Source organism: Seriola dumerili, unplaced genomic scaffold, assembly GCF_002260705.1.
Source record: "Seriola dumerili isolate Sdu_G_001 unplaced genomic scaffold, Sdu_1.0 BDQW01000442.1, whole genome shotgun sequence".
Taxonomy (NCBI): Eukaryota; Metazoa; Chordata; class Actinopteri; order Carangiformes; family Carangidae; genus Seriola; species Seriola dumerili.
The window spans coordinates 484022-510221 of record NW_019174697.1 but is presented as its reverse complement, the minus strand read 5'-3'; the positions used below and the strand labels follow the sequence as shown (position 1 = coordinate 510221).

At 38.6% G+C, this 26200-nt stretch overlaps 1 protein-coding gene across 3 annotated transcripts in view; it reads left to right on the top strand.

Moving 5' to 3' along the window:
* Positions 1-25703, top strand: part of rai14 (retinoic acid induced 14) — a 38620-nt gene extending 12917 nt beyond the window's left edge. Inside the window, exons 3-21 of one of the 3 annotated variants that reach the window (XM_022762211.1) lie at positions 8075-8205; positions 10317-10405; positions 10668-10732; positions 12037-12094; positions 12669-12739; positions 15930-16036; positions 16167-16351; positions 16700-16725; positions 17098-17184; positions 17745-17834; positions 18343-18480; positions 18998-19099; positions 20217-20948; positions 21178-21665; positions 22442-22610; positions 22757-22924; positions 23142-23300; positions 23429-23494; positions 23710-25703. In XM_022762211.1, coding sequence (XP_022617932.1) covers positions 8075-8205; positions 10317-10405; positions 10668-10732; positions 12037-12094; positions 12669-12739; positions 15930-16036; positions 16167-16351; positions 16700-16725; positions 17098-17184; positions 17745-17834; positions 18343-18480; positions 18998-19099; positions 20217-20948; positions 21178-21665; positions 22442-22610; positions 22757-22924; positions 23142-23300; positions 23429-23494; positions 23710-23796 — 3018 coding nt within the window. In that variant the 3' untranslated portion in view covers positions 23797-25703. Of the gene's footprint in view, positions 1-8074; positions 8206-10316; positions 10406-10667; positions 10733-12036; positions 12095-12668; positions 12740-12826; positions 12902-15929; positions 16037-16166; positions 16352-16699; positions 16726-17097; positions 17185-17744; positions 17835-18342; positions 18481-18997; positions 19100-20216; positions 20949-21177; positions 21666-22441; positions 22611-22756; positions 22925-23141; positions 23301-23428; positions 23495-23709 lie in introns of those variants that run through there. The other 2 variants (XM_022762212.1, XM_022762213.1) reach the window with 2 other exon arrangements.
* The last annotated feature ends 497 nt before the right edge of the window (positions 25704-26200 follow it).

Here is a 26200-nt window from a genome sequence, read left to right as displayed (position 1 = left end):
TGTAGAACTAAAGCATTTGCATTGAAATTTACAGTAGACTCCTTCCTTCATCTTTTTGTAGTGATTCAGAACACAGTGAAGGCAAATAGGATCACCCAGAAAATCAAAGAAGAGCAAATACCTTTTTATCTGTAGATCAACAAAAATGTTATTTTGTATTTTTTGGAGGAGAACACACTAAAGGTTTTCTAAAATAAATGTTTTTCTCTTTAACTCTGTCTGCTCCTAGCAGCTGAACTCTACAAACATACAGAATGTAATGTAGGAATTACTGTTTCCCAATCTTAGTTTGTTTTCCCTTCAGAGAACTGAGAAAGTTCAGAGGAACAGAAAAAACACTCAGCAGAGCAGAAATGTTTATGCAAAAACCATTACATTACAGTCACACACACTTGATGCACATCTGTTTTCTTTGCAATTTAGTCCAAAACTGTAGTATTGACGTGGTGTTTGAAGTTGTGATTCCATAGTTTGTTTTCAAGACTTCACAAATAGAGAGAACTTAACATCTGTGTGGCAGGTAAGGAAGAATGAGTAAAATATAACTTTAAAACAATGCACAGGACATAAGTAGTAACTGGTATTATTTATACCAGTCCAATATTTCTTGGTCTCTCAGCATGTCTAATTGCTCCTTGCTCTCTCGTCCTTGTCCTTGCATCCAGCCTCAGGCCTGGACAAACAGGAAACACTTAGTGTTATCAGCAAGCTCTTTGTGTGTCTTAATGAGTGTCAGGCTAAAGACAGAGACGGAGCAAACACTACCGTCCACACCCTGATCCCACTGTAAACACACGTATCGTAGCACAGGAAACATAAAAGAGGGGGACAACCTGAAGGAGAGGCAGGCAGACAGATCGAGTGAGAGAGAACTGGGACAGTCGATGAAACAGCATTGAAAACAAGAGAGAAAGTGAGATCTATTTAACTTCCTGGCATAACACACGTATGGACAGTCGTCTTTATTGATTTATAATCTCAGGATTAGGAATCCTATGATTTAAAGTTGGCGCAAACCAATGTGGGCCAAAGCTACAATATTCATTACAAGCACATATTGTCCAAAGTAATTTAGAGTTATGTGCTGTGTGCTAGTTTAATTGTTTTTGAATGTGTGGTACAGTATGCAGGCTGCAAGTTATGATTATTTTCATTAACAATTTATCTGATAGTTTAAAAAAAAATGCCTATTGCAGTTTCCTAAATCTTCACATCACTTGCTTTTGCCCACCCAATAGTCCAAAACCCAAAGATATTCAAGTTACTATCATATAGCGCAAAGAAAAGCAGCAAATCCTCACAACTCAGAAGCTGGAACTAGGTCATGATTGGCTTTCTGCTTGAAAAATGACTTAAATGATTAATAGATTATCAAAATAGTCGATGATTAATTTTCTGACGTTTAATGGTTTCAACTCTAATGAGGTGTTTAGGGGTAGTTCTGATGACAGCAGTAAGGACTGGCCTGATATAATTGGATGTTTTGGCATTTTTTGGCACTGGTATATTAAAAAATGAATCAAAGGAATCTCCAGAATGTAACTCTTTTTCAGCATGGAACTGGTTCTCAAAATCTAACCCTGTCAGCTTGTTGTCTCTAAATCACTACTCCAATCCAAAATAGCCACCACAAAGGAAGCTGTTTTGCATTGCCTGGACTCACGACTGCCATGTTTTTAAGCCATGAAACATTTTTTAAATAATATTCTCTGAAACAAAAAAAAAAAGTTATATAATTGTGTACCTTATTTTAAACTCGTTATCCAGTTGATGTATATAGGAAAACACAACAAATTGTTATTTACTTTAAAGATATAAAGATATTTTTCTTATTGATGTGCTGCTAGAATATGGTACTGTTGCCTCTCTGTCGCTCTCAAAACAGCAACATTTTCCTGTTTTAGGCTCTTTTTTAGTGTAGAAAACTCTTAAACACACTTTGTTCCATCACTTTTTGTTTGAGCCGAGGCTTCGCACTGATTTTGCACCATCTCTCCCAGCACATGATTATTTCATCAGCCTCCTTGCAATGACACTAGTTGTGTGCGTGGCCGAAACTGGAGCAGTGCATTCCGCTCCACTTAAACCTGTCCATTACAATGTAGTCTAATGCTATCGGTGTCATGCTGCTCTGTGGTGATGGCTCGTCATTTTTTTGTTCAGCCTATTAAAATCACAGAGGCCATTAGGCAGGATCATGCTATACAGTACATCAGTGTTTCCCCTGTAATTTTTTGTATTAGTGCTGGTAGGGGTTCAAAGTCCATTCCAGTTTTTCTCCCACATGCAGGTCTTGTTAATGAGACCATTACAGTAGCATTCACTGCAAATGTCAACTGTATACTTGTCAGTTTTTGGATTTAGACATATCAATGTAGTGTTTACCAAACCAAACCATTCACCTGCCCAAATGCCAATCACAATATGGATGTTTTCATATATCCCAATCATTTAATTATTGCCTGTTCTTTAGATATTTTCTCTGCTTTTGATTAACGCTGCAGTCGAAGGTGAACCAGTGTGATGCTTCAATATACAAAGAGGAAGTCCTGCTCAATATTAGGGGAGTGAAATTAGTCATGAATTCTGGAGAAGGTGCACTTCTGAGACACAGATGTGCAGATGTTGTAAGACTGTCTCACCCAAACCCCTCTGTGTAATAATAAATGGCCTGGTAATAAACAGTGACAGTACATATTTTTGCCTGATATTGAAAGGGAGTGTTGACTCTACTCTGTAGACATAGTGGAAGTTCAGATGAGGTAAAAGCTTTTGCCGAGTTGTGTATTATTAGAGTGAAACTTTTGCCAACAGGGAAGCTGTAGGGAGACACGGTAGTGGGCCTTTCTACCCTTCTCTTTGCACTAAATGTTCTGTAGTTTCTTGATAAAAAGCAACTGACAGCGAGCAACAGCATGAACAAATCTTTACTGAAGCGAATATTAGTACAGAAAACTGGTAGTCTGGTGTTGCTGGTAGTGTTTTCATGCCAGTGCAAAGCTCTGAACCAACAAAATATAGTTTTAAAATGCTGCATGGGCCCATACCATTTTTGTGGCTCCCTTCACTTTAAAACCACACTCTAACTATCTAATTGGCAGGTTACTTTTCTTGCTGCCCTTTTAGGTTAGACAGGTTTGTGTGGTTGACCACCTTTTATGGCAACTCTGTCCTGTCTCCTCTGGTTTGTTCTTTAAATCCTAGGTGGGTACATTTTAAAGAAAAAATTTGTTAGTAGTTTCATTGCATGGTACATTTAAAAGCCTGTATCCTCCCTTTGTGAGACATTTTCCCAACATACATCTGTAGCTAGACTGAATGCAATTGCACCAGTATTTTTTGCCTTTTTGATATCAGTCTGTCATTTGTGACATGCTGCTCCAATTGAACAACTCTCAAAATCATCTCCTAGCAGGAGATTAATATTTGCTGCTTGAGTGCAAACCAGGAACATAGATGGCCAGTATCATGAGGTAACATCTTATTCATGTCCTGCTGCGTGCTAGTGTGTGGAAAACTTAGGAAAGCTTATTCAGTGCTTGCAACAGAGGTAACAGAGAAAGAGGAATATAAATCAAGGTTTGATCAGAGCAACCTCAGGGAAGCTGGAGCCAATCCCAGAATGAACTGGATGAAAATAAACTCAACAAGTGGTTAGTCAATCACAGGGCTTCACATGTACAGTCAATGTTGAGTTTACTTTCAGGGTTAGATACTAGAAATGAGAACATTCAGATGCATTTATTACACTAAGAATTCATACATACAAACAACAGGAGTGTCCATTGCCAGTAAGAAATCGGATGTGACATCAAAGTAGTTTGTTATTCTTTTTTCTTTTTGAGACCTGATTAGTTACTGAACTATTGAGGTGCACACTATACAAGTTTGGCTTAAATTTAACTGTAGTAACCTGATTGAAGTCATATTAAGTTTCACTTCACCATCTGCAAGTTCTGACTCCTGCTGTCATTCAGTCTGTCATGTATAGGAGCAGGTTTGTTTTACTGCTGTTTCCGGATCACAAAGGCACTCAATTACAGCAGTAAGTTCCACCCTTCCTGATGTCTACATAACAAGATAAGAGGAATTGAGTACGGTTAAACAAGCAACTGCATCTGTTTCAATGAAATGTGCTGAATACTGGAAACAAACCAACTCTTAAAGTTGGTTTAACATTCTCTTTAATGATTTTTGTAAAATTTGGTCAACAGAGGCAGGGCACACATGTACAGTATATACATATTCCCATTTCCTTCTTCTTTTCAGTTCTCATACACTTATGAGATGGTGGAAGTTCCCTTCATGCTGATTGAACAACACATGACTGTCTGTATGAAAATCATGAGACTTTCATACCATTACACTGGGAGGCAAATCCAGCCCACCTCTGTGAAAACAAGCACTCCCATCCACCACACCATATGGGATATGTCCTCTATAGCTTCAGCTATCTCCTACTGTGTCATGTTTCACTGCACACTAATCATAGTGACAGACAGATGCACGCTCTCTGACTTCTCTGTTCCACTTTCACTCACGCCCCAACCCCACAGTACCTTTTGAGAATGTTTTGCTCCATACCAGAGGGTCTACCCCTGAAAAAATGTTCAACAGAGGTAAGCCACCCAGGTCCTAGCACATATTGTCTAATGATAAATTCAGTTAGTTATCTAAACAGTAGCCACACGCACTAAAAATAGGCCAGTTGCTGTGTGAACTAGCCCTCACCTCTTTGCCCTGAAGGTCAAGTTGTATTTCATATTAGATAAAAGTCAGCATCTCAGGCAAGGTGGCCCACCTCCTCTATAAAATATAAAACTGACTGCTATGATAGAAATCAGAACAAAATTTCCCATATAATGAATCTGACTCATGCATGTCCACGTCTGTTGCTGTTAGGCATGCCTGCATGCACAATTCACTGCAACAAAACAAGCAAATGGAAGAATCTGTCTGTTGACACATATGTACCATATATAAAAAAACACTGCAAATACATAATACACAAACATGTTTACAAATTTGTCAACACATACACAGCATTCAAAGACGTAGTGCAAGTTGTACACAATATGTCACAATGCAAGTCTCTGTGGTACGCTGATGAACATGCTAGTCTTCAGTAAAAGGGTAATAGGTGTATAGTCATTGTCTCCAACAATGATGGAATTGTGCCATCATTGACAAATAGTTGACTTAAGCAAATCTCATTCACTCTGAACTGATTGTGGATATTTTTGGATACTCTGTGAGTTACGCCCATTACTGTAGATTCATATATCTTTTTCACATGCTTCTGTCAGTGCGCAACTGAGTGTCTTTATATCCAGTCTGTTATTTCCAATCTGTCAGAGAACTTTCTCATCTTACAACATCTCCTAGATAGTGTCTCATCTTTGGCTTTACTGCTTTGAACCCTGGATCCCGAGGTGTCTTGGATGTCATGTGTATGGGCATTTGTTTACAGCTGGATAAGAATCAATTTTCCAGAACTCCTTGCAAGAAAAGCAAGAATATTTTTCCACTCTCACTTATTCTGACTTTGGCTTTAATTTGCAAAACACCAACAATGTAGTATTTTTAATTTCCTTACTGGTCCACATTAGTGACTCTGTATCTTAGGCTGCAGAGCTCAGTGGTCATCCAAGCTGTTTCAGTGACAGAAGGGATTTTTTATAGCCCTGCATTTTTCCACCAGCTGTGCAAAATGTAATGCAGTGATTGCATTTGGGTGTTTGCCACAAGGGTTATTTACACCGTGTACAGCTATGTTGGCTTATTACTTTCCTAAAATAGGGTACAGTTTGCCACCGCAAGTATTTATGCAGTCAGAGAGCTCAGCTCCTTATCACGTGTAGGTCAGTAGGCTATCAGGTCAAAACTAATACTGTACTGCATCCTAATATGCACAGGTGTTTGCAGGGAGAGCTGACTAATGAACTTGAGCTGCCAACATGTTTGGGGTCCATGGGTTTAATTTTCCCCCTTACTCTGCTCAGGTTCAGGAAACAAATGTATTTACTACTGCTCGTTTAACAAAAATGTATCTAAACATATTTTCTAATCTGTCTTTGGTAGGGCTAGATATTGGCACCTATCTTCCTCTTCCAGAGTCCAGAATCAATTAATTTCAATTTGATTCTTGGCAATTTGTTTCCATCACAAAAATACCAATGTTGCGTAAAACATTTCTCAGAATTTAAACTGGGGCCTTACATTTCCTCTACATTCACCAAGTGAATAATGCTATTGTTTCATTGAAAGTAAAACTGTGTTAAGCTCATATTTCCCAGTTGTAAAACTGTGGACCAAGGATTTATTTTCTTTGGCAAATGCAAAAAGACAAAAACATCTATATTATTTTTAGGTCTACATGTGCAAAACAGTTGAGCAAGAATAACAGAAAACATGCACCACTTACAAGGACGTCATGTATATTTTAAAAATAAATGTTATCCCATACAGCTACACATGGACTGTCAATAGCAGATGCTTTAACTAAGTAATTCACATCCGCTATAATGACGACTTTGAGCACAGACAGAGCAGAAACTGCAAGTTTTCTCACAAGTTCATGGTTTTGTGTTGACATCAGTGTTAGCTCCCCAGTAGGGACGGACCGAATCAAGTAGAATTCGCACACTGTTCAGTCGATTTGCACGGCTTCATGTCTCGAAGCCAGAGATGATATCTCTAAAACACACAAACTGAGAGCTCAGATCAGTGTGCAGTCTTTTTTCAATCTATCCCTCTCGTAGAAGTGATCTCTAGATTGGCTACGTGATAGCCAGAGTCTGTGAACCATCCTGAAACATGACAGTCCCATAAACTGCGGCAGGTCCACTTATAGGTAATTACTTGTGTCACAGTTTATAGCACAGCTATCAACTATGTTAAGTTTTAACTTAAAATAACCTTTTTGTGCAGGTTACAATAACTTGATTTCCACAAAGTAAAAATTTTACACATCATGCAGCCATAACTGAACCACTTACAACAAGTAACCTTGCCTACACATAACATTTAGCACAGATGCACATGTTTACTAACAAAAGGTGCAAATGCAAAGATTGATCTTCAGAATTTAAGAATTGATTTTTTTTTTTTTTTTTAAATCAGTCCTATAGCATTTGATATAACTTCTCCTTGAAATGATCAGATATGCTACATGTTTATGGCCATGCTGCTTCTTTCCTGCTTTGGTATTCCTGAGTTTGGTTTGTTATAGTCTGAGGCCATAGTCCTCTTTATATGGTTATTGCAGATGTGTTTTAATAATGTCTTTTTAGAGCTGTGTTTTCGCCCAGAGGTAAATACTGTGCTAGACGGCTCTTAAAGCTTGCTGTGCTGTATCTTGTGCCATCAGACTGCTGTGTTGCAAGATAGTCTCTGTATGAGATCATGCTTGAAGCTTTCCAATAGCTGACTTCTCTCTATCTGAATAGCCTGTCAGCGATACAAATGTGGGGCCATTTGGTTTGTGTATATCAGTGTGCAAGTGTCCACATTTGATGGCGTGCATGTGTGTTTGTGTGTGTGTATGTGTGTGTGTGTGTGTGCACGCTCACATATGGACACAAATGTTTGTGTGAGCCATAGAAAAGCCAAGAAAACATTCTCTCCCTCTGAGAAACATTACTCAGATTTGGGGCATCTCAGCCATGTTGGCTGCAGAGTAAGATTTGCCAATGTGTTTGTTAATGTCTAACAACAGTATGTATGTATACATTATTATTAAATGGTTAATGCAAGATACTTTTTTTTTAGAGTTAAAAATTGTGTATACATACATCACAGTGATAATAGAATAAATATCCTATTACCTGAAAAATGTCTTTGTTTACAGCCTGGGGAGTTATTCTGTTCATGATGATGGTGATGATTATGATGGGTTTGTTTAGTGACAGGTGATTTGAAATACGTAACAATACAATAATGATCCGCATTGATTACATTTGTTATCAATATTTTATCTCACCTAATCTCCTGTATTTTCTTTTTTCCACCTTTCTCCTTCTCCCTCTTTCTCTGCCTTTATCCCCTTTTTTCCCAAAACCCTTATCCCTTATAGGTCAATGAGTGGAACAAAAATGACGAGCGCCTGCTTGCTGCAGTGGAGCATGGCGAGGTGGAGAAGGTGGCGTCACTTCTCGCCAAGAAAGGTGTCAGCGCTGTAAAGCTGGATAGCGAGGGCAAATCAGCGTAAGTGTTCATACTATTATCTACAGAATGAAAAATGGCTTTGGTATAGATTTAGATATCAAGGAATCATAACACGACTACTGCAAAAAAAATTCCTGCAGATTAATTAATTGACAGAGACAAGAGACAATATACTGCATCGGCTTCTCTTGATTTGGGGGAGAAGGGGGAGGCAACTTTAATCAAAGAAGAAAGAAACAAGGATTGAAGTCTGACACTATGACAAGGATACAAACCAAAACCTGAGTAGAATAAAATGTACAGATCTTTAGATTGCTGCCTGATTTAGTGATAAAAGTGCAGTTATTTAGGAACTATCTGAGGCTTTGCTCACTCTCTAACAATAAAGGTCTGACAAAAAACTGTGTGACTGTAGTTAAATAGAAGTGCGAATATTAGCTTTCAGGGAAACACCATTCAGTCTTGGAGATTTTTGTGTTTTCCTTTGCATTTAAGCATTGCACATACGTTTTCAGCATATGCTCAGATTCTCAAGTCTTGGGCTTATGAGGCTACTTTCACACGCTGCCACAATGTTAAAAATGAATGGCCGATCTAAAAATACAGCTGTTTTTCTTAGTTCCTGAAAGTATGGCATTTTGCAACTATTCATTCTGCCTCCCTGACATTCAGTGTTTTGAGAACCAGTTCATTTGTGCAGAGGCAGTGCAGCTCGTTGCCTCACCGGTTTAGATTGTTGATAACAGAGGCTCAGTGTTAATATTTGACCTCTCTCTTTTACTGAAACATAACACCGACTGACCTCAATGTGTTGAGCAGCTCACGCAGAGCCAGGAAGATCAAAACACAGGAACAAATGCTTAGAGAAATAAATGTGCAGATTTTCACGTGCTGAGACAAACACAGCCTTTCTCTTTCCACCAGTAGTTCACATCCTTGACCTTTTCTCTGTGTGTGACTAGAACACAGAACCACACATACAGATACAAACCCACAGCCTTTGTAAATCATGATGAATGTGGTGGTTTGGGATCGCAATGCTGCAATCTTTTCAGGACGCACAAAGGAGGAGTCTACAGTATCTCTATGGTGATAAAACCTGATTGAAAGGCATGTGGGCATAGCTGTGTGCGTGTGTGTATCCTACGCACACACCAAGGGAAAGCTGGGCAGTGTAGTGTTTTTTTTTTCCATTCTGCTCGCTGAGCTGGAAAAGGGGTTGTATTGATTGCCCACTGCTCACATATGAACAAAGAGACACGTACAATTCAGAGGGTATTTTTGCATAAAGGGTGATATCGACTTATGACATTCCTGCACACCAAGCAGTGCTATACCTCTTCTACTGAGGGCACTCAAAATAACAGTGATCAATGGACAAGTTAAAATCCTGAAACTGTAGGTGCACCATAAAAGTGTACTTATTTGGTCAGGGCTGATGTTGAACAATACCCACGTGTTATCATCACTTTCTTAAAGAAATAGTTTGATAGTTTGGGAAATACACTTATTAGCTGTCTTGCAGAGAGTGAGATGAGATGATTGATAGTACACTCATGTCTGTACACTAAATATAAAGCTACACACAGCAGCTGCAGCACCTATTCAATTAACATATTATATTACATTTGCTTCACTCAAGTGAAAAAAATAAGCGGAGACTCTAGGAAGTCACTGCGCCCAAGAAATAGTCCACATACTGTAATCTCCACAAATTAAATACTTATTTGCTGTTTGATTTTTGTACACGTTAAACAAAGGAGATATAACAGTATGATGATATACAGTAAAGGCTGTAGCTTCATTTTTTATGCACAGACAAATGTGTCAGTCTTCTCATCTAACCTTGGCATGAGATCAAATAAGTGTAATTCCCAAAATATCGAACTAATCCTTTGATGTAATGTATTTCAGTTAGACAGTAAAAGATCAATCGTTATTATAATCTACAGTGCAATTAGTCATGGACAGAAACAGCTTCATTTCATGCTTAAGTTTTTGATGACTTTATTGGTTGAACTTTTTTATTTATACCCACTAATGCAGCAGGAAGTCACCACGGCATCTCTCTTGTGATTTTATAACCACTGACAACTGATATACTGCATTTCTAATCTGTTGTTATTTTGTGATTGCTTTGATTGCTATAGTCTTCATGTAGCAGCTGCACGTGGTCAGACAGACTGCCTCTCTGTCATCCTGGCCCACGGAGCAGACCTGTCAGTCACTGATGCTGCGGGTATGTAACTCTACTGTTAGTAAAGACAGTGCTGCCGTTTTTCTGTATTGATGGATAAAACACTAAAATGTTTTTCATGTCACTTGTGTTTTTTTATTTGGTTTTAGGAATTGATAAAAGTCTTGTAACATTTTAGGTCGAAGTTAGTATTCATTCACTCTAGTACCCCCCCTTAACCTTCTAAGAAGATTTCTTCTTCTTATCACTACAATCTGTGGCCTCATGAAGATCTTAACTAACATCTTTTTTGCTTTATGTTCAGGCTTTAGTCCGTTACACCTGGCTGCCAAAAACAATCACATCGAGTGCTGCAAAAAGCTCATTCAGGTAAAGTGGATAAAGTAAAGGAGGCTAACAAATTGTGATATGTGAGTCTAAAACAGTTTTTTAATATTACCAGCCATACTTAATTCACTGGGGTGACCAATAAAACTTGCTACAATCTGCCAAGTCATGCATTTATAATCACTGCCAGTAACACACAATATGGTGCCACAGTGTTGAAATGGGGATAAAATACCCACAGTAATTGATTTAATATACTGGTTGTACAGTCTTTCAGGTTTAGTGAAATACTTTGAAGGTGTGGTATACAACAAAAATGCAAGAAATATGAAACAAAGAATGTTTTAATGGCAGAACATCTAGTCACTCAGCAGGACTTCTTGGACGCATTACTTCGTGCAGCAAATGAGGAATGTGTGAAAGCAGGAGCATGAACCGTATGAAATCTACAGTCTGGTTTCAAACATCTTAGCGGAATTGTGAAGCTAGTCAGACATTTTAACTGCTTCATTACTTCAGTCTGCTGATTATGTGTCCATGTATGTGGGTGTCTGCATGTGTGTGCCCTCCTGTTAAGATCTGCTGATCCACACACACACACAGAGCTCTGATCTGCTGACCTAACTCTCTCATGACAGTCGGCAGTATCTCAGCAAGACACAACTGTCTGGTCGAATATTCGTGCAAGTCTGCTGGTACAAACAGCAGAATTTATAACAAAGCTTTGTGTGTAAAAGAAATAATGTTGTGCCAAATAATTTTACATTTTGTTGCCAAAAAGTTGTTAGTTGCAAACTATTAGCTGGTTCTTCACTAGCAACAAATATTGTTATTTCTAAAATTTCTAGCAGGTCATCACTGCTAGCTATTGGGAGAAAATAACTAAAAACCACATATATGCAGTTATACAATGTTTGCTGCAAATGTTAGCAATTTTGTGCATTTACAGTGTTGTCTCATATGACAAAATTTTACCTAGATAAACCTCAGTTGCTAAATGGATTTTGGAGTAAGTTTCTCAGAAAATAAACTCCTTTCTCTACACACACTGAAAACAAAGAAATCAAAAATGGAACAATCAGCAGACAGACAATATCTTTAGCTAACATTATTACAGATACTCTACACCAGAATTAAAGACATTTTAAATATTGGGAAGTATTTGTAGACACGGGACTCAGTTAGGACTTCCATTCTCCGGAAGTCATTCAGGGAAATGACTAAATGAATAGTAGATGCAACACTTTGATGAAGAGTGGAGACTAAAGGTAGTCACAAAGGTTCATCACAAACACACACAGAAATGTACTGCGTGCCACTAATACAAATTGTGCTTTTGCCCTCAGAGTAAATGTCCTATCGATGCTGTAGACAGCACAGGAAAGACTGCCCTGCATCACGCTGGTAAGTGTGTCAATATCCTGGGAGTTAACTAAACAAAGGTGCTTTTATTGAAGGTTAGTCTGCTTAGAGAACTATGTGGGAAAATATCTTGTGAGATTAAGTTTAAGCTCTAATTTTATTTGGATGAAATCATCGACCATATTTGGAATTAAGTGATTAAATGTGATTTTGGCCTCGTTGGATTCAATTGTTTTTTTGTTTTTTTTTTCATGAGTCTTCCTCTCACTGTGTTACAGTGCTGTTGTTAGTTGACAGGGCTGTTTAGGTGAATCATTTTTTATTTTAGCACTTTTAAAGAAGTATTATCTTATTATAGAAGCAAAGGGCTACTAGTGTGGTGTGTTACCTCAGTCACCATAACCGTGTCTGTGCTTTTTAATGAAAATTAAATTAGACAGTCCAGCTGTGTTAGACTCTCTTTTAATTAATTTGGTCTTTTGTAAATAAGAGATGGAGACAAAGGAGAGAAAATTCTTGCTAAATTCAATCCTGGACCAAACTGGACCAAGCTGCGATCTCTGGACACCTGTGTGCTTTCGTTCATTGTCTGACTGTTGTTTTGTTTTATCCTCAGCTGCCAGCGGGAACATCCAGACCGTCCAACTGCTGTGTGAACTCAAAAGTCCCATCAACCTGAAAGATTCAGTATGTACTTTCATTACTTCCACTCATTCTTCCCCAGACTTATTTTTCCTGGCAGGATAGTAGCAGGCTCAGAAACAGAATAAAGACCACAGAAATGCTCCATTCAGTCTCATTCATATTACTTTCTACTGTGTTATGTACAGAGGAATTTGTTCAAGGAAGGTAAATCACTCTTTGTATGCTCTGGATTTTCTTAAGGAGTTATCTGCTGTCAAATCTCTTGTTTCCTAAATTACATTTTTTAAGTTTATTAAGAAAGTAGAAGTAAAGCATTGTTGTTTTAAAACCAGTTAACTGCAGCTGTCTCTTACAGCTGGAAGTCTACAATATCAAGGATCCTCAGTCACTGACATTTCCTCTCGTTGTCCTTCTGTTTTAAAATTGATTAATATTTTTGAGTGTGTGTGTGTATGTGCATGTATGTGTGTGAGGCAGAGGGTCAGTGTACTGTGGGAACTCTGTTCTCGAGCCGCAGACATGTGGTCTCCATTGCAGTGATGCTCCATGCCTGTGGTTTTTACCCAACTGGGGTGTGTTAGCATGATATTTTGTGTGCTTGTGTGCTTGTGTGCGTGTGTGTGTGTGCCTAAAAGAAAAAAAGAGCAAGTGAGAGAAAAGAAATAGAGAAGAAGAATGTGTTGCCCATTTATTTCCCTTTTTATTATCACGCCACAGCTGGGCCCTTGGAGATAAACAGACTCACACACAAACTGACTCAGAGTGGACTCTCAGCCTGCATTTAAAGATGTTTTGTTGTTTTTTATTAAAATGCATTGCAGCCTTGTTGTTTGTTTAAACCTGTGACAAGTTATATGTTGTGGCTTTTGAGACTGGTTCATGCTACCACTTAACCACTGACTGCAAGGATTTTAAGGCTAAAGTACAGGGTTTCTGAAATCCTGCTACAATTGGAGCAAGCCCCATGAGATATGTTTGTATTTTTTTCCCTTCAAAAATTTCTTCCTAATCAATCCAACAATGGTTAAACAAAAATGTTCTGTCTCAGGGCTTTTAAGAACCTGTAAGATGCATGGGCAAATGACGGATTTTACTCAAAATGTGTCAACAAAATTTTGATGATGTGTTCTATAGACAAACCATATTGTTGTAACTGGAAGAGGGAGCGTTAGCACTGTTCAGCACTGTTCTGTTGACATAAAGACAACGTGTGATATCACTTTCATCGAACTGCATTCACTTTTCCAGCCATAATCATCTGCAAATGTGTGTGTGTGTGCACGTGTGTGTTTGATTTGAGCTGCTGTGTCTGCTCTTAGTGGACATGTAGACTGAAAAACCTCAAAGTTGTCTGGAACATATTGCAGTCTCTGTGCTGAGTAGAACATGCCAGCTTGTTAGCCTCAGGCATACATCATGGCTGTAGCATTCAGTATATCTATACCTGATCTATATTTGACTTCAGTATACACACAGAGAAATATTGAAAGAAAACGAGGAACATTTGCCGGGTCTTACATATGTCGGACAAAGAATGTTTATACAAAATCAAGTAAATGTAAACTTAAAGTCTCAGCAGAGACGTTGGCACTATGTAGTATAAAAGCTTCCTTGTGTTTTCTGTTGAAAAGAATTATATTTCTCAGATACTTAAAAGAAGCCCAGCCTTGATACAATTCAGAGACGTGGCCTGCTAATTCTTGAGCAGCCTTTGTTTGAGTCGGTTGAAAACTCTTGGAGGACTACAAACGGTACAGTGGTGGTATGAAGCTAAGTACATTTACTCGACTATGAGTAAATTTCCTTTTCATGCCACACTACGCTTGTGCTCAATTACATTGAGGGAAATTTTGTACTTTTTACTCCACTACATTTATTTGGCATCTCCAGTTACTAGCTACTATTCATATGAATATTTTAAATACAAAACTTACGATTAACTAAAATACGGTGCATAATGATAGCTAGCAGAGGTGTGTTCGTGTGTGTTTGCCTTGACTGACTTGAATCTCAGTCAATCAAACTTTGTCATGGTGGTTGATGCTTACTTGTCCCATTTCAGCTCTTCTCAGGCTTTAGGCTGTTAGGTAATCTGTCTTTAAACAATTGGCAGGATAGCAGCTATCTGTAAACATAACTCAAGTAACATGTGTAAACAATAAAGTGTTAATACACCTGTGTTGCCACACACATCCACACAGACACTCAATCTATTACCCTAAGAAGAAAAATGGTTTCTGTCATTTCGAAACAGCTCAGTAGAAACACAGACTGAGCAGAGCAGACACAGGGCTGTTAAAGTCTTTAGCAGAGCTCAGAGGAACCCACAACATAGTTTTCTTCTCTGTGGTGTATGGAAGCAGCAGCCTTGTAATAGAAAACACAAAACTATGCTGACACACTTTACATTCTTTTGCTTTTTCCAGTTGGACAGAACTTAAGATTTTTTTTTACTTCTTGTTTCACTGTTAACAATATAAATGACCTGTGGAAATGTCTGTTCATACAGTTTAATACTGGAGTCCTTATGTGTTGTTTTATTGAGTTGTGTCGACTTTCTGTGTTGAAAAAAACTATGCATTTGTAGCTCAGTGTTGAGTCACAATTTACTGAGATACATATTATTTCCTAACTTCATCTTGGCTAACGTCAACGTTCCTGCCCTGAACTGAACCTTGAGGCAGCAGCTCCTCCCAGGCCGTACACCACCCTCAACAATCCCAGCCAATCCAATGTTAAGGTTGAACTTAGGTAATAGAAGGTTCAGGTTAGGTTAAGGGTCATGGTTGGATCTGTCAATCCTGGTGAGAAATGTGGGTTGTCTACGTAGCTACATAGAAATACTGCCCCAGTTGCACAACTCGGGGCAATAAACTCTTCTGTACCCATTCATTTTAAACTGTAAATATATAATTTGGGGGATTTTCCCTAGCTCATATTTCTCTCATCCTAAAACATATGCCACTCTGCAAAAATTGGTACAAGTTTGGAAGTTTGAAATTCATTGACAGTAGGAGACATTCACTCCTTTTTCACATGGATCTGAGACTTCTCTCACCACTCAGACACTTAACCAAACTCCATCGAGGCTCACATGCTGATGTCACACAAGATAAGTTATGTGTGAGCGTCTGTGTGTGTCCATATAAATCTGTGGGTGTGTGGCCCCTCCATAGGGTGATCTCAGTCGTATCTAATGTTTATGATGTCTGTCTCTCTGTTTGTCTCAAAGGATGGACTCACCTCCTTGCTGTTGTCAGCCAAACACGCTCATGCTGAAGTATGCTGCACTTTACTGGACTGCGGTGCTGAAATCAATGCTTCTGACAGCAGTGGCAGGTACAGACACAGTGGAGACACCTGCGTAGACACATAAAAATTCAGGAATGACAAATAATTGTAGTGATGACTGAGTAAAGACACTGGGTGTCGGGTAGATGTAATCAATATTTGTACTTTTGTGTTGTAGGACAGCCTTGATGCTGGCCAGCGAGTCCAACGCGGCCTCTGTTGTTGACGTCTTGGTTCACCGAGGAGCAGATCTGTCAGCCGTAGATTCACAAGGCCATGATGTTGGACACTTCGCTAAGGTGTCAGGCAACTCAGAGGTCAGAACTGTCCTCACAACTGCTCTGAACAGACAGCAGATTTCAGGTGAGTGTCACTCAATGACAGTGTAACCATAATAAAATAACAAATAAAATAAAGATCTGTTTGAACAGATCTTTGCCCCCACATCATGATACAAATACATATACACACATACCTGTATATTGCCTCTTTGTATTAGAGATTCATACTGCTCTGGTTGCAACGCAGCCAGCACTGCCATCTGGAGGAGTTTACATGTTATTGTGACTATTTTTTTTATTTATTTATTTTTTACATATACTGTGTACTGTGTTTTTCTATTGTAGAAAATTTTAAACAGTTTAAAGAGAAGGCTAAAGTTTCTTTTTGATTTTCTCTTTTTTTGCATGTTCTTCCTATCTTCTTTGACAGATACAAAGTCTCCTAGAAGTCCTCTGGTAAGAAATTTTCAATCCAAAACTAATCAATTGTCAGTAAGAATTTAGGAGTCTAAATGTGTTAAAATACTACAATGTGATTAATGGGAAAGAGCTAAAAATGAGAAACAAACGCCAACCTTTGTCTTTAATTTCTGTTGTGCAGCAACACCACATAGACAGTAGTTTAGCACTAGCTTCTGTAATGTATCAATATTAAATTTCTCAGCTTGTAAAAGATCTTTTAGTTGCCATTTTTGGGAAAACAAAACTGGAGTCTTAACTATAGCAGTCATTGATTGCCAATCCTTTTACTAACCAGCACTGAATCCCACCTTTCTTTTTCTCTCTCTTCGTTGCCTCTCTTCTCTGTCTCCTTTGCTGGCTCTTCAGCATGATCAAGTAGCTAAGCTAAGTGATGAACGGATCACAACTCCCAAAAAACGAAAAGCACCTCCACCTCCTATTAGCCCACTGCAGGTAAACGCAGGTCTCTCTGTGTATCTGTCTGCTTGTATCAGTATGCCACTCTTTATATTAATGCATGTTTGCAGTATATTCATAAAAAGAGTAGACTGACTTGTGTTTGTCTGTTTGCATATTACCTGTAAGATTATTGTTCCCTCAGTCAGTCTTCTCTCACCAGAAACCAATTTATGGTTTGCCAACGTATATCAGAGTATTTCATTCATGTAGCATGTTCATTTAATTTTTATACTAATCAGTCTTTTGTTTTTCATAGATTATGAATTAAAATGTAGTTAATACAGAGAGCTGGAGCATTAATGACTCACTTTGTCACCTAATTGTTGTAACAAGATACGAAACATTTATTTGTTTGTTTTTTTTTTTTGCTCCTCTGTATGTTTCTGTACCAATTGGTTTACCACTCATTGGTTATTAACTCTGTCCACACACTGTTTATAAAGCTGCCCAAGAACAAATATGGAGTTTTTTTAATTTTTACCAACCAGAATGTGACAAGACGTTTATAAGGAAAACTAATCAAACTAAAGCTGATCAACTTCATCCTGCTTCAGAGCTCTGGACCCTCCTCTCCTTCACTCATTACCTCCACTGGGACCCCTGCATCTGACAAAAGTGACACTCCCAAGAGGTTCAACTACAAGGTAACAAAAACAGCAGTCAACATGGAAAATAAGAAGCAGGAGTATGTAAAAATGGCAGATATACAGCAGGGATTTTATTCCATAAACTGCAATTACCATCCAGATGTGTAAACCTATCAAAAGAAAATAAACAAGTTTAATAAATATAGTTATTTATATATTAAAAAAAAGAAAGTCAATAAACCCCAAACTTAGAGTAAATGCCTTCAACTCTATATCAGTGGTAGCACAGTAGGAATAAGGAGTTTCTCAAGAGCCATAGAGAAAAATAGCAGATTATGGGGTAACTTTAACTTGTATATGTAAAGGTCCACAAGAGCAATGGAAATGTATAAATACACAATTAAGTATGGCACATTTATAAGTAGGTATATATACATATCTTCTTTCTCCTCCTCTTGCCTTAACTTTCTCTTCCTTCTCCTTGTCCATTTCGTGCTCTTCTCCCCTCCCCTTCCTCTTTCCTGCCTCCCCTCACCCCTCTCCCCTCCCCTTTCTCATTTCAAAGGAGGATGAGGTTAGAGGAACTGTGCTCAGAGAGGAGGTGGAGAAGCTCCATGAGGAGAGAAACATGTTGCTGGAAACAATCGAAGACCTGAAGCAGACAGTGGAGCAGACGGTGGCTGGTCCTGAGCTGGATACAAAGGTGATTAATGACTAAGACATGCTATAGTGACATGCTTACATTACATATGAGCAGATTTTAAAACAGATGTGATGACAAGAACAGCAGACTTGGAAGTAAATGACATCAGACTTTTAGTTTGAAAAGTAGATCATTAAAACACAGGAGTACAGCACATACAATGACTATATTTCATCTACCCAATACAACTAAAAAGTTTTTTCCCCACCTGGATGAAAAGTATTTAAAACGTTTGAGTTGGATAAAGACATTTCACATTTGGACTTTTAATTCACTTTTCTCTGGTTTACTAAAAGTCTTAAATCAACTGCTGCTTCTCTAAGTTTAATACTATACTCTGACAGCAGACAACGGCTGAACTTTTTCACCCTTGCATTCTTGAAGGAGGTCTAACCTAAGCTTTCGACGTGTCGCAACTCGTTTTGTTTTTCAGTAGGTAGCTAGTGGTCTTTAACGTTGCTTTGATGCCTCTCCATCGCCTCTGCATGTAATATATGTGTATTGTATGTGTTGACAGGTCGAGCACAGTGGTACGGCATCGGCAGCTCTGGTTTCTGCTCTGCAAGCCAAGATTACTGCTCTTACTTTGGAGAACCAGCAGCTTGCAAGCAAATTTAGGGTATGTAACCCCTTCATTAATTTTTTAGTGAAACCATAAACAAATGAATGAACATACTCAAGGTAAGGGACAGGTAATACACCGTGTACTATATAAACAAAAAAATTAACAGCTACATTCTTCATGTGAGAGGCTAAAAACTATAGCTTTTACAACATCAAGACTTTTGTACACATTTTCTTATGTTTTCAAACAGTACTCAAAGGCACATATGTACAGTGAATATGCTATATATTATTGGACACTGTTGTCATCCCTCCTGCCCATACTGACTTTGAGATCCTATGCTAATACTATCCCAGGGTAAGAGAACAATTACAGCAAATATATAGGCAGATGACCATTGCTTTAAGGTTGACCTGAAAAAATGTGGACCTGTCCTTTAACGTTTGTAATGTATTTTCTATTATTTTAACATTAAAATATGTAGGTCGAGAACAAATGATTGCTTTTATTGTCATTTAATTTGATAATCAAAGAAACTGAAAATAGTTATTTTCTCAATTGATGGTTTTGTCAATAAAATGTCAGAAAATTATGAGAAAATGTCCTTTAAAATTCCTCATAACCTTATTGATCTATTCAGATAACTTATTTTACTCTACAACAGTGCAAAAGACATTAAGTGTACAATCATATATGACAAACATACGAGGTTCTTTCTTGAAAAATGACAAAAAAAAAATTTATTAATTATAAAAATAGTTGCTGTTGATCAATTAACTGTATCTGTAAAAATCTCTAAAAATCTGTAATGAAAAGAAAAAGGTAAGAGAACACAGAAGCTTCGGTGTACTATGATGATAGTCAAGTTAAATTAAAAAATTCACATTAACAAATGACAAATGTAAAGGTGTAATATGTGACGCAACTTTCCTGTTCTTTTCACAAACTATCTCTAACCCATTATAAATAACGTCAAACAAATCATCTATTGAGGGTTTATCCCCACCTATACTATTCCTGTCATACAAGCAGTGAACTACCTTTATGTTCTGTTAGAAAACCAGTTTAATTTTATATTTAATCAGAATCTTAGCAAATTACTTTTTTAAAATAATTTTTCTGTCCCTTAACTTCAGTCTTAACTCTTCTAACCTGCACCCTCACCTCACAGAAACATCCATCCCTCCAAGGAAACGAGGACCTGAAGGAGACCAGTCGTCCTAATAGCATGGCCTCCAACTCCTCCTTCCACTCCACCAAGGATGAGTTTGATCCACTGCCACCAGTCCCCTCCACCACCCAAGCAGAAAGAGAAGACAGTTCAGTAGGTTTTTCTGTCAGACTGGAGGAAGACGAGAGTGAGGGAGGGAAAGGAGGGAGCAAAGAGGAGATCAGACTGTTGAGACAGGCACTAGAGAGCGTTCAGGTGAAACTGCTTGAAACCAGGAAGGAGAACCGCTCACTTCAGGCTCAGCTTAAACCTGATAGAGGCAGAGAAAGAGAGGAGGATGAAGCAGTGAGGGAGAAGGGAAGAGAGGAAGAGTTGATGGAGAGTTTAGCGGAGCTGCAGGCGAAGCTGACAGACACTCAGGAGCGATACCACCAAGCTGTGGAGGAGGTGGAGGAGCTGAGAGCACAGATGGGAAGAAAAGAAGGTGAGGTGGAGAAAGAGGAGGTTCAGAGACGAGTGTCATCCACACTTGAACATGAAGTGAAACAGCTGAAGGCCCAGCTCATCCTATCAGGATCTGAGCAAGAGAAAGCAGCTCAACAAATCAGACAGCTGGAGGAGGCACTGAGGAGGACGGAGGAGGAAAGACAGAGTGTAAAGGAGAGAGATCAGAGGACTGCACAGATCGAGGAGCTGTACAAGGAGGCAAAGGAGGAGATTAGGATGCTCCAGGTAGATATGGGCCTCCTCTTCTTCTCTGTTTTCTGTGTGATTGAATGTACAGAAAAGCACAAGTGAAATAGCTTCAACATTGTTTTTTCTTTTTACCTATTCATTCAACATTTTGTCCAATCTTTCCCTCTTAGTCTAATAACATCACAGTGACTTTTGTACAGTCATTTTTCATCTTTCTTTTTATTTCATTAATTTATATTTTAACTTATCCCTACCTGTTGCTCAGGAGGCTCTGAGGGGCACAGTGCCCGTTGAAGCTGCAGCCAAAGACTTTGAAGAAATGAAGGCTGAGCTGAACGAGGTCATTGCTGGGCTGCAGCGCCGCTTGCTGGAACTGTCACACTCCTACAGTGACACCAAGAGTCAGCTAGGTGCTGCTCAGAAACAGCTGGCTGAGGCCCAAGCTGAGAGCAGTGCACCGTCATCTCCCTCTCCCGAACATCAGCAGCAGCAAGTCCAGGTGCTCAACAGCAGAGTGGCGGAGCTGCAGACTTTGCTAGCTGACACAGAGAAGAAGTGCTCGGCTGCTCAGCAGGAGATTTCAGTGCTGAGACAGGAGGCTGAAGCTCAGGCACAGAGCTCTGTGGCCCTCGCTGACCACACACAGGTCATGTCTTCTCTGGGAAATGCCATCAAAGAGTTGGAGAGCCAGTCAGAAGCCCTGAAAGAACAGCTACACCAGAAGACCTTGCAGGTGGAGTCTCTTCAGAACAGGTGAGGCGAGAAATTATGAGGTTTCACATGAGGTAGACGGATGCTGCTTTCTCTGCTTTTACTAAAGCCTACAGCTGATGCTGGGCTCATGAAATGGTATAGTGTATATAGCAAAATGCAGCTGATGAATGTAACTAAGTACATTTACTCAAGTACTTTAAGTACAATTTCAATGTACTTGTACTTTACTTGGATATTTCCATTTTAAGCTACTTTATAGTTTCACTACATTTTTACTCTATTACATTTAATTGACAGTCATTGTTAGTAGCAGATTCAAGTTGTACTTAAAAAATGTAAAAAAAAAACTTAAACATACAATAAGATTGTTATAGATTATCCAAAGTGACAAAGATTAGTTCCACCTTGACCAGCTACAACAATAAAATGTTACACATTAATTAGTAAAAACAACTCAAAAATGTAATATATAGTAATATAACCTTCACATGGCCCATTTTACTTGATACTGAGCACTTTTCCTTTTAGATCAAATTTTGATTATCAGGATTTCTACTTGAGTATTTATACACTGCTGTTATGCTCTCTTTATTTGAGTAAAGAAGCTTGTTAAGCAAATGTTTACAGATGTTTCTAAAGATGTATTGTATGTTCACAATCCAGTGTGTGGTGATAGATTTGATCAAATTGACTGTGCATAAGAACTTTGTGGTCAGAAGTCAAAATACTTTTCCAGACTTGATAATTAAAAAAAAAAAACTAATACAAATTGTTCATGTGTCACCATGTGGTTCTTGTGCTAATTTCATCAAAAGACTGACGGTAGAAAAAGATGTCACCCCAGATGATTCAGTCTCCCGTCTGGAGCATGAGACCATGCGAGAACAACTGGAGGGCGAGGTGAACCACCTGACGCAGCTCCTCCAGGGGGCTCTCAGGAAGCAGGATGAGATGGCTCTGGAGGCTGCTGATGCATGGCAGAAGGTGAGAAGAAAGAGGAGCCTAGGGGGAAATCCAAAGAGGAAAATTCTTTTCAAAATTAATAATTTTTCTTCATATGACTAAATCCATGTATTTCCTAAAACTTAACCCAAACATCCTTCTTATCCATCCATCCGTCCGCCCGTCAGGCACGGGAGAATCGCGCAGAGCGGGAAGCCCTGCAGGAGCTGGTGATGTCGAGGGAAAAGGAGAACCAGACGCTGTCCTCCAGGCTGGCTGAGTCCCAGGATGCTGTGTGTCAGCTCAAACAGCTGGTGGAGAACCACGTTGCATCTGAGAGAGAAAAGAACAAGAGGGTCAGTAGTAATCTGGTAGCCACTGCAGAAGTACCATCACTATTCTAGTACTTGACACTTCAGTGGTGTCTGTTTGACAGTGCACTTACTGTACAACCTAAACTTGAGGTATAATTGCATTCAGTCTAATCATGTTATTTTCTGTTATGATACCATTTTACAAAGAAATAAGTCCATTTAAACTCCATTAACCACGTTTTATGGTCTTCCCTCTCAGATAGATGACCTGTCACGGGAGGTGGGGAAGTTAAAGGATGCCTTAAACAGTCTGTCACAGCTCTCTTACACCTCTGGTTCCCCCTCCAAGAGACAGCAGCAAAACCAGCAGCTGGAGACCATGCAGCAACAAATCAAACAGCTGCAGTACCAGCTGGCTGTAAGCTTTCTTTCTTCAACCTATTTTAAACAACAATTCTCATTTTGAGACTGCACTTTTAATGATTAAATGTGACTCCTGAATGCTACCGTCAGTATAAAAATGTATTTACCTCATTTTCTTTGTAGGAGTCAAAGAAGCAGCACAATGAGATAGTGTCAGTCTATAGGATGCACCTCCTCTATGCTGTCCAGGTAAATTCATCCATTAGTTTTCCTAAAGCTTACTTTTTCAACTTAAATTTTAAAGGAATGGCACATTATGAAAAACATTTTTTTCTCATTTATTTTTGGGTGATCTGGCCCTTTAAATCACATCAGATTGAGTTTCACTTATTGTAAACTGAAATAAGTGGATGTGTGCATTTTAGTTTTAGTTAGTTAGCTGATCTTGTGCTGTGTGTCTTCAGGGTCAGATGGACGAGGACGTCCAGAAAGCCTTGAAGCAGATCCTGATGATGTGCAAGATGCCAAGCCAAGCCAAGGAGACGTGCTGAGACACACAGGGCCTGGTTTCCCAAAAGCATGTTGCAAGTGAAGTTAAAGTGAACCGCTGCTGTCAGCTGCATCTGTCACCACATGTCCTACCGTCCGAGTTCACGTGTTGCTTGTGCCGATCACAAGCAAGGCCAACACATGGTGCCTCTGGATCAGCCTTGAGAATTTGTAAATGAGGAATAGGTTTACAATCATATGGTAATTGCCTTTGCTTTTGTCATTTCAACCCATTGAGATCTAAGGGTCATCAGTCTTATGATGGAAGATGATTTTGGGAAACCCAAGCCCAGCATACAGATACTGTCCCATCAGCCACCTGACCACTCAGATGAATGGAGGAGTCAGGTGGTTGTATTCTGTGTACCAGCCAAACATATATGTAAACACTACATTGAAAATGTGCAGTAACCTTAAATCACATGCAGTTGCACAAGCGTGATGATGCAAACATATGTATTTTTTACTCAGACATAAACATACATGTACGTGCGTACTAATCAGTCTGAGTTTGTGGTTTGTTTGTTACAATGTTCGCTTAGAGAAAGAAAAGACTCAGTTGGCGCTGCTGTTACTAGTATCTATTTTATGATACAACAGTGTTAGTTTTATTTTACTTGCCTAAATGTTTCATGGTTGTCCACAATTTCCTGATACCATCTAAATTATTTGTGCCCTGATAACAATGCATGTGACTTTGGTCATCGCCAGCCACATAGAAATGTTTTTTGGCCGCACTCCATGAAGAAAAGCATGATACTGTTTGTATTGCTATTTTCCTATTAGCACAAAAAATTTATAAAAATGTATTTTACTGACTTGTATTGCTTCATCGTTTTTCTAAGTTACTGTCCTTAAATGAAGAGGTTTGATAGAGGTATTTTTGATGGCCTTGTTTTGTGTATGTGGGTGTGTTTTGTGTGAATGAGAAGATTTTTTCTCCAATGTAACAACGCACTAATTGATCTAGTTACATCTGAATTAGTTTATTTTCCTGGTAGTATTTTACATATAAAGGGTCGGCTATAATTGTTCACTGTAATCAAAAAACAAAACATTTCAGTTGTAACAAATACCCAGCAGTATGGGCTCAATATTTTTGTCTTTGTAACTCAGAGGATATTTAGGAGGCAAGATTTTTAGTTCTCCACTTTTTCATTTTGTTCTAAAGTCTTTTGGTCTTTTCTTACTTGAAGATCTTGCAAAATGTGTTGGCTGAAAGCAAAATGTTGAGTTTTTCATAAAACCTCTGCTGTGTCTTGTGTCATGTGCCTGCACTTAATAATCAGACAGTATTTTTGTGTCTCTCGCTAATTTCACCAGGCTTCCTCATCCTATCAAATGTGTCTGTTTGTTTGCGATCTATTTGAGTGTCTCCTTGTAGGTACGGATCTACACTGTATGGTGTTTGAGAATATGTTTCAAATGCATTTCTTTGAGCATGTCTTCTAGAGGCTTCTGAACTGTTTTCACATCGCACTCCTCTGCCTTAGTACTGTACTTAGAGCCATACACCCTCAGATGTCAACTTTTTACTGAACAGTTTTTGAGACTGTCCAAAATACGAACAACAGTAATGCTGTTGAACTGGAGTGAGATTAAATGGATTTGGATCTGAAGCTCCCTCATTTCTCACTCAGGAACTTTTTTACTGAACATGATTTACACCTGACAGAGATTTGTTAGACCCTGAGTAGAGCCTTTGCATGTCTTTATTTCATAGCTTCTAAGGTATCATATAACTTCCTCTCTCTCTCTCTCGGCCTTGACTGAAGTGTTTTGTACAAAGAAAGGGAAAAGAAAGAAGCAGCTTTTCTGTTGGTTGTGTCTTCACTAACTGTTTTGTAGTGACATGAAAAAAGAAAGCTTTTTGCCAACCGCTTTTTTTTTTGGTCAACATTAATAAATTTTCAAGATACTGCACCATTGTGTGTCTATGTTTTGTATTTTCCAGCTCTTATGAAACAAGTTGTGTGAAAATTTCCAGATTAATTTAAGGAAGGTTATTTTACTTAATTTGAAACTAATAGTATTTGGCATAAAATGTTTTTACAATTATGTCATGCATACAACTACACTATGCTCAGCTCACATGGTTTTACAAGCCACTAGAGATAAATATAACGCAGATTCAGGATGCCACATATATATTTTTAAACAACACAGTAACAGCAACACTGGGATCTTCCCCAGGCTTTTGAGAACATGCTGGCAAACTTAAACATATCCAAGCTAAACATCCTTTACACTTTTATGCCAGAGTATTTCAGAATTGTGAAAATTATGGCGTATTCAGTACAAAACAAAATGGGAGACACTCCTAAATCACACAGATCACACAATTTGTTTCCCTCCTGATTATTTAGAGGGATCTTTGACCTCTAGATAAATAAAACATATGATTCA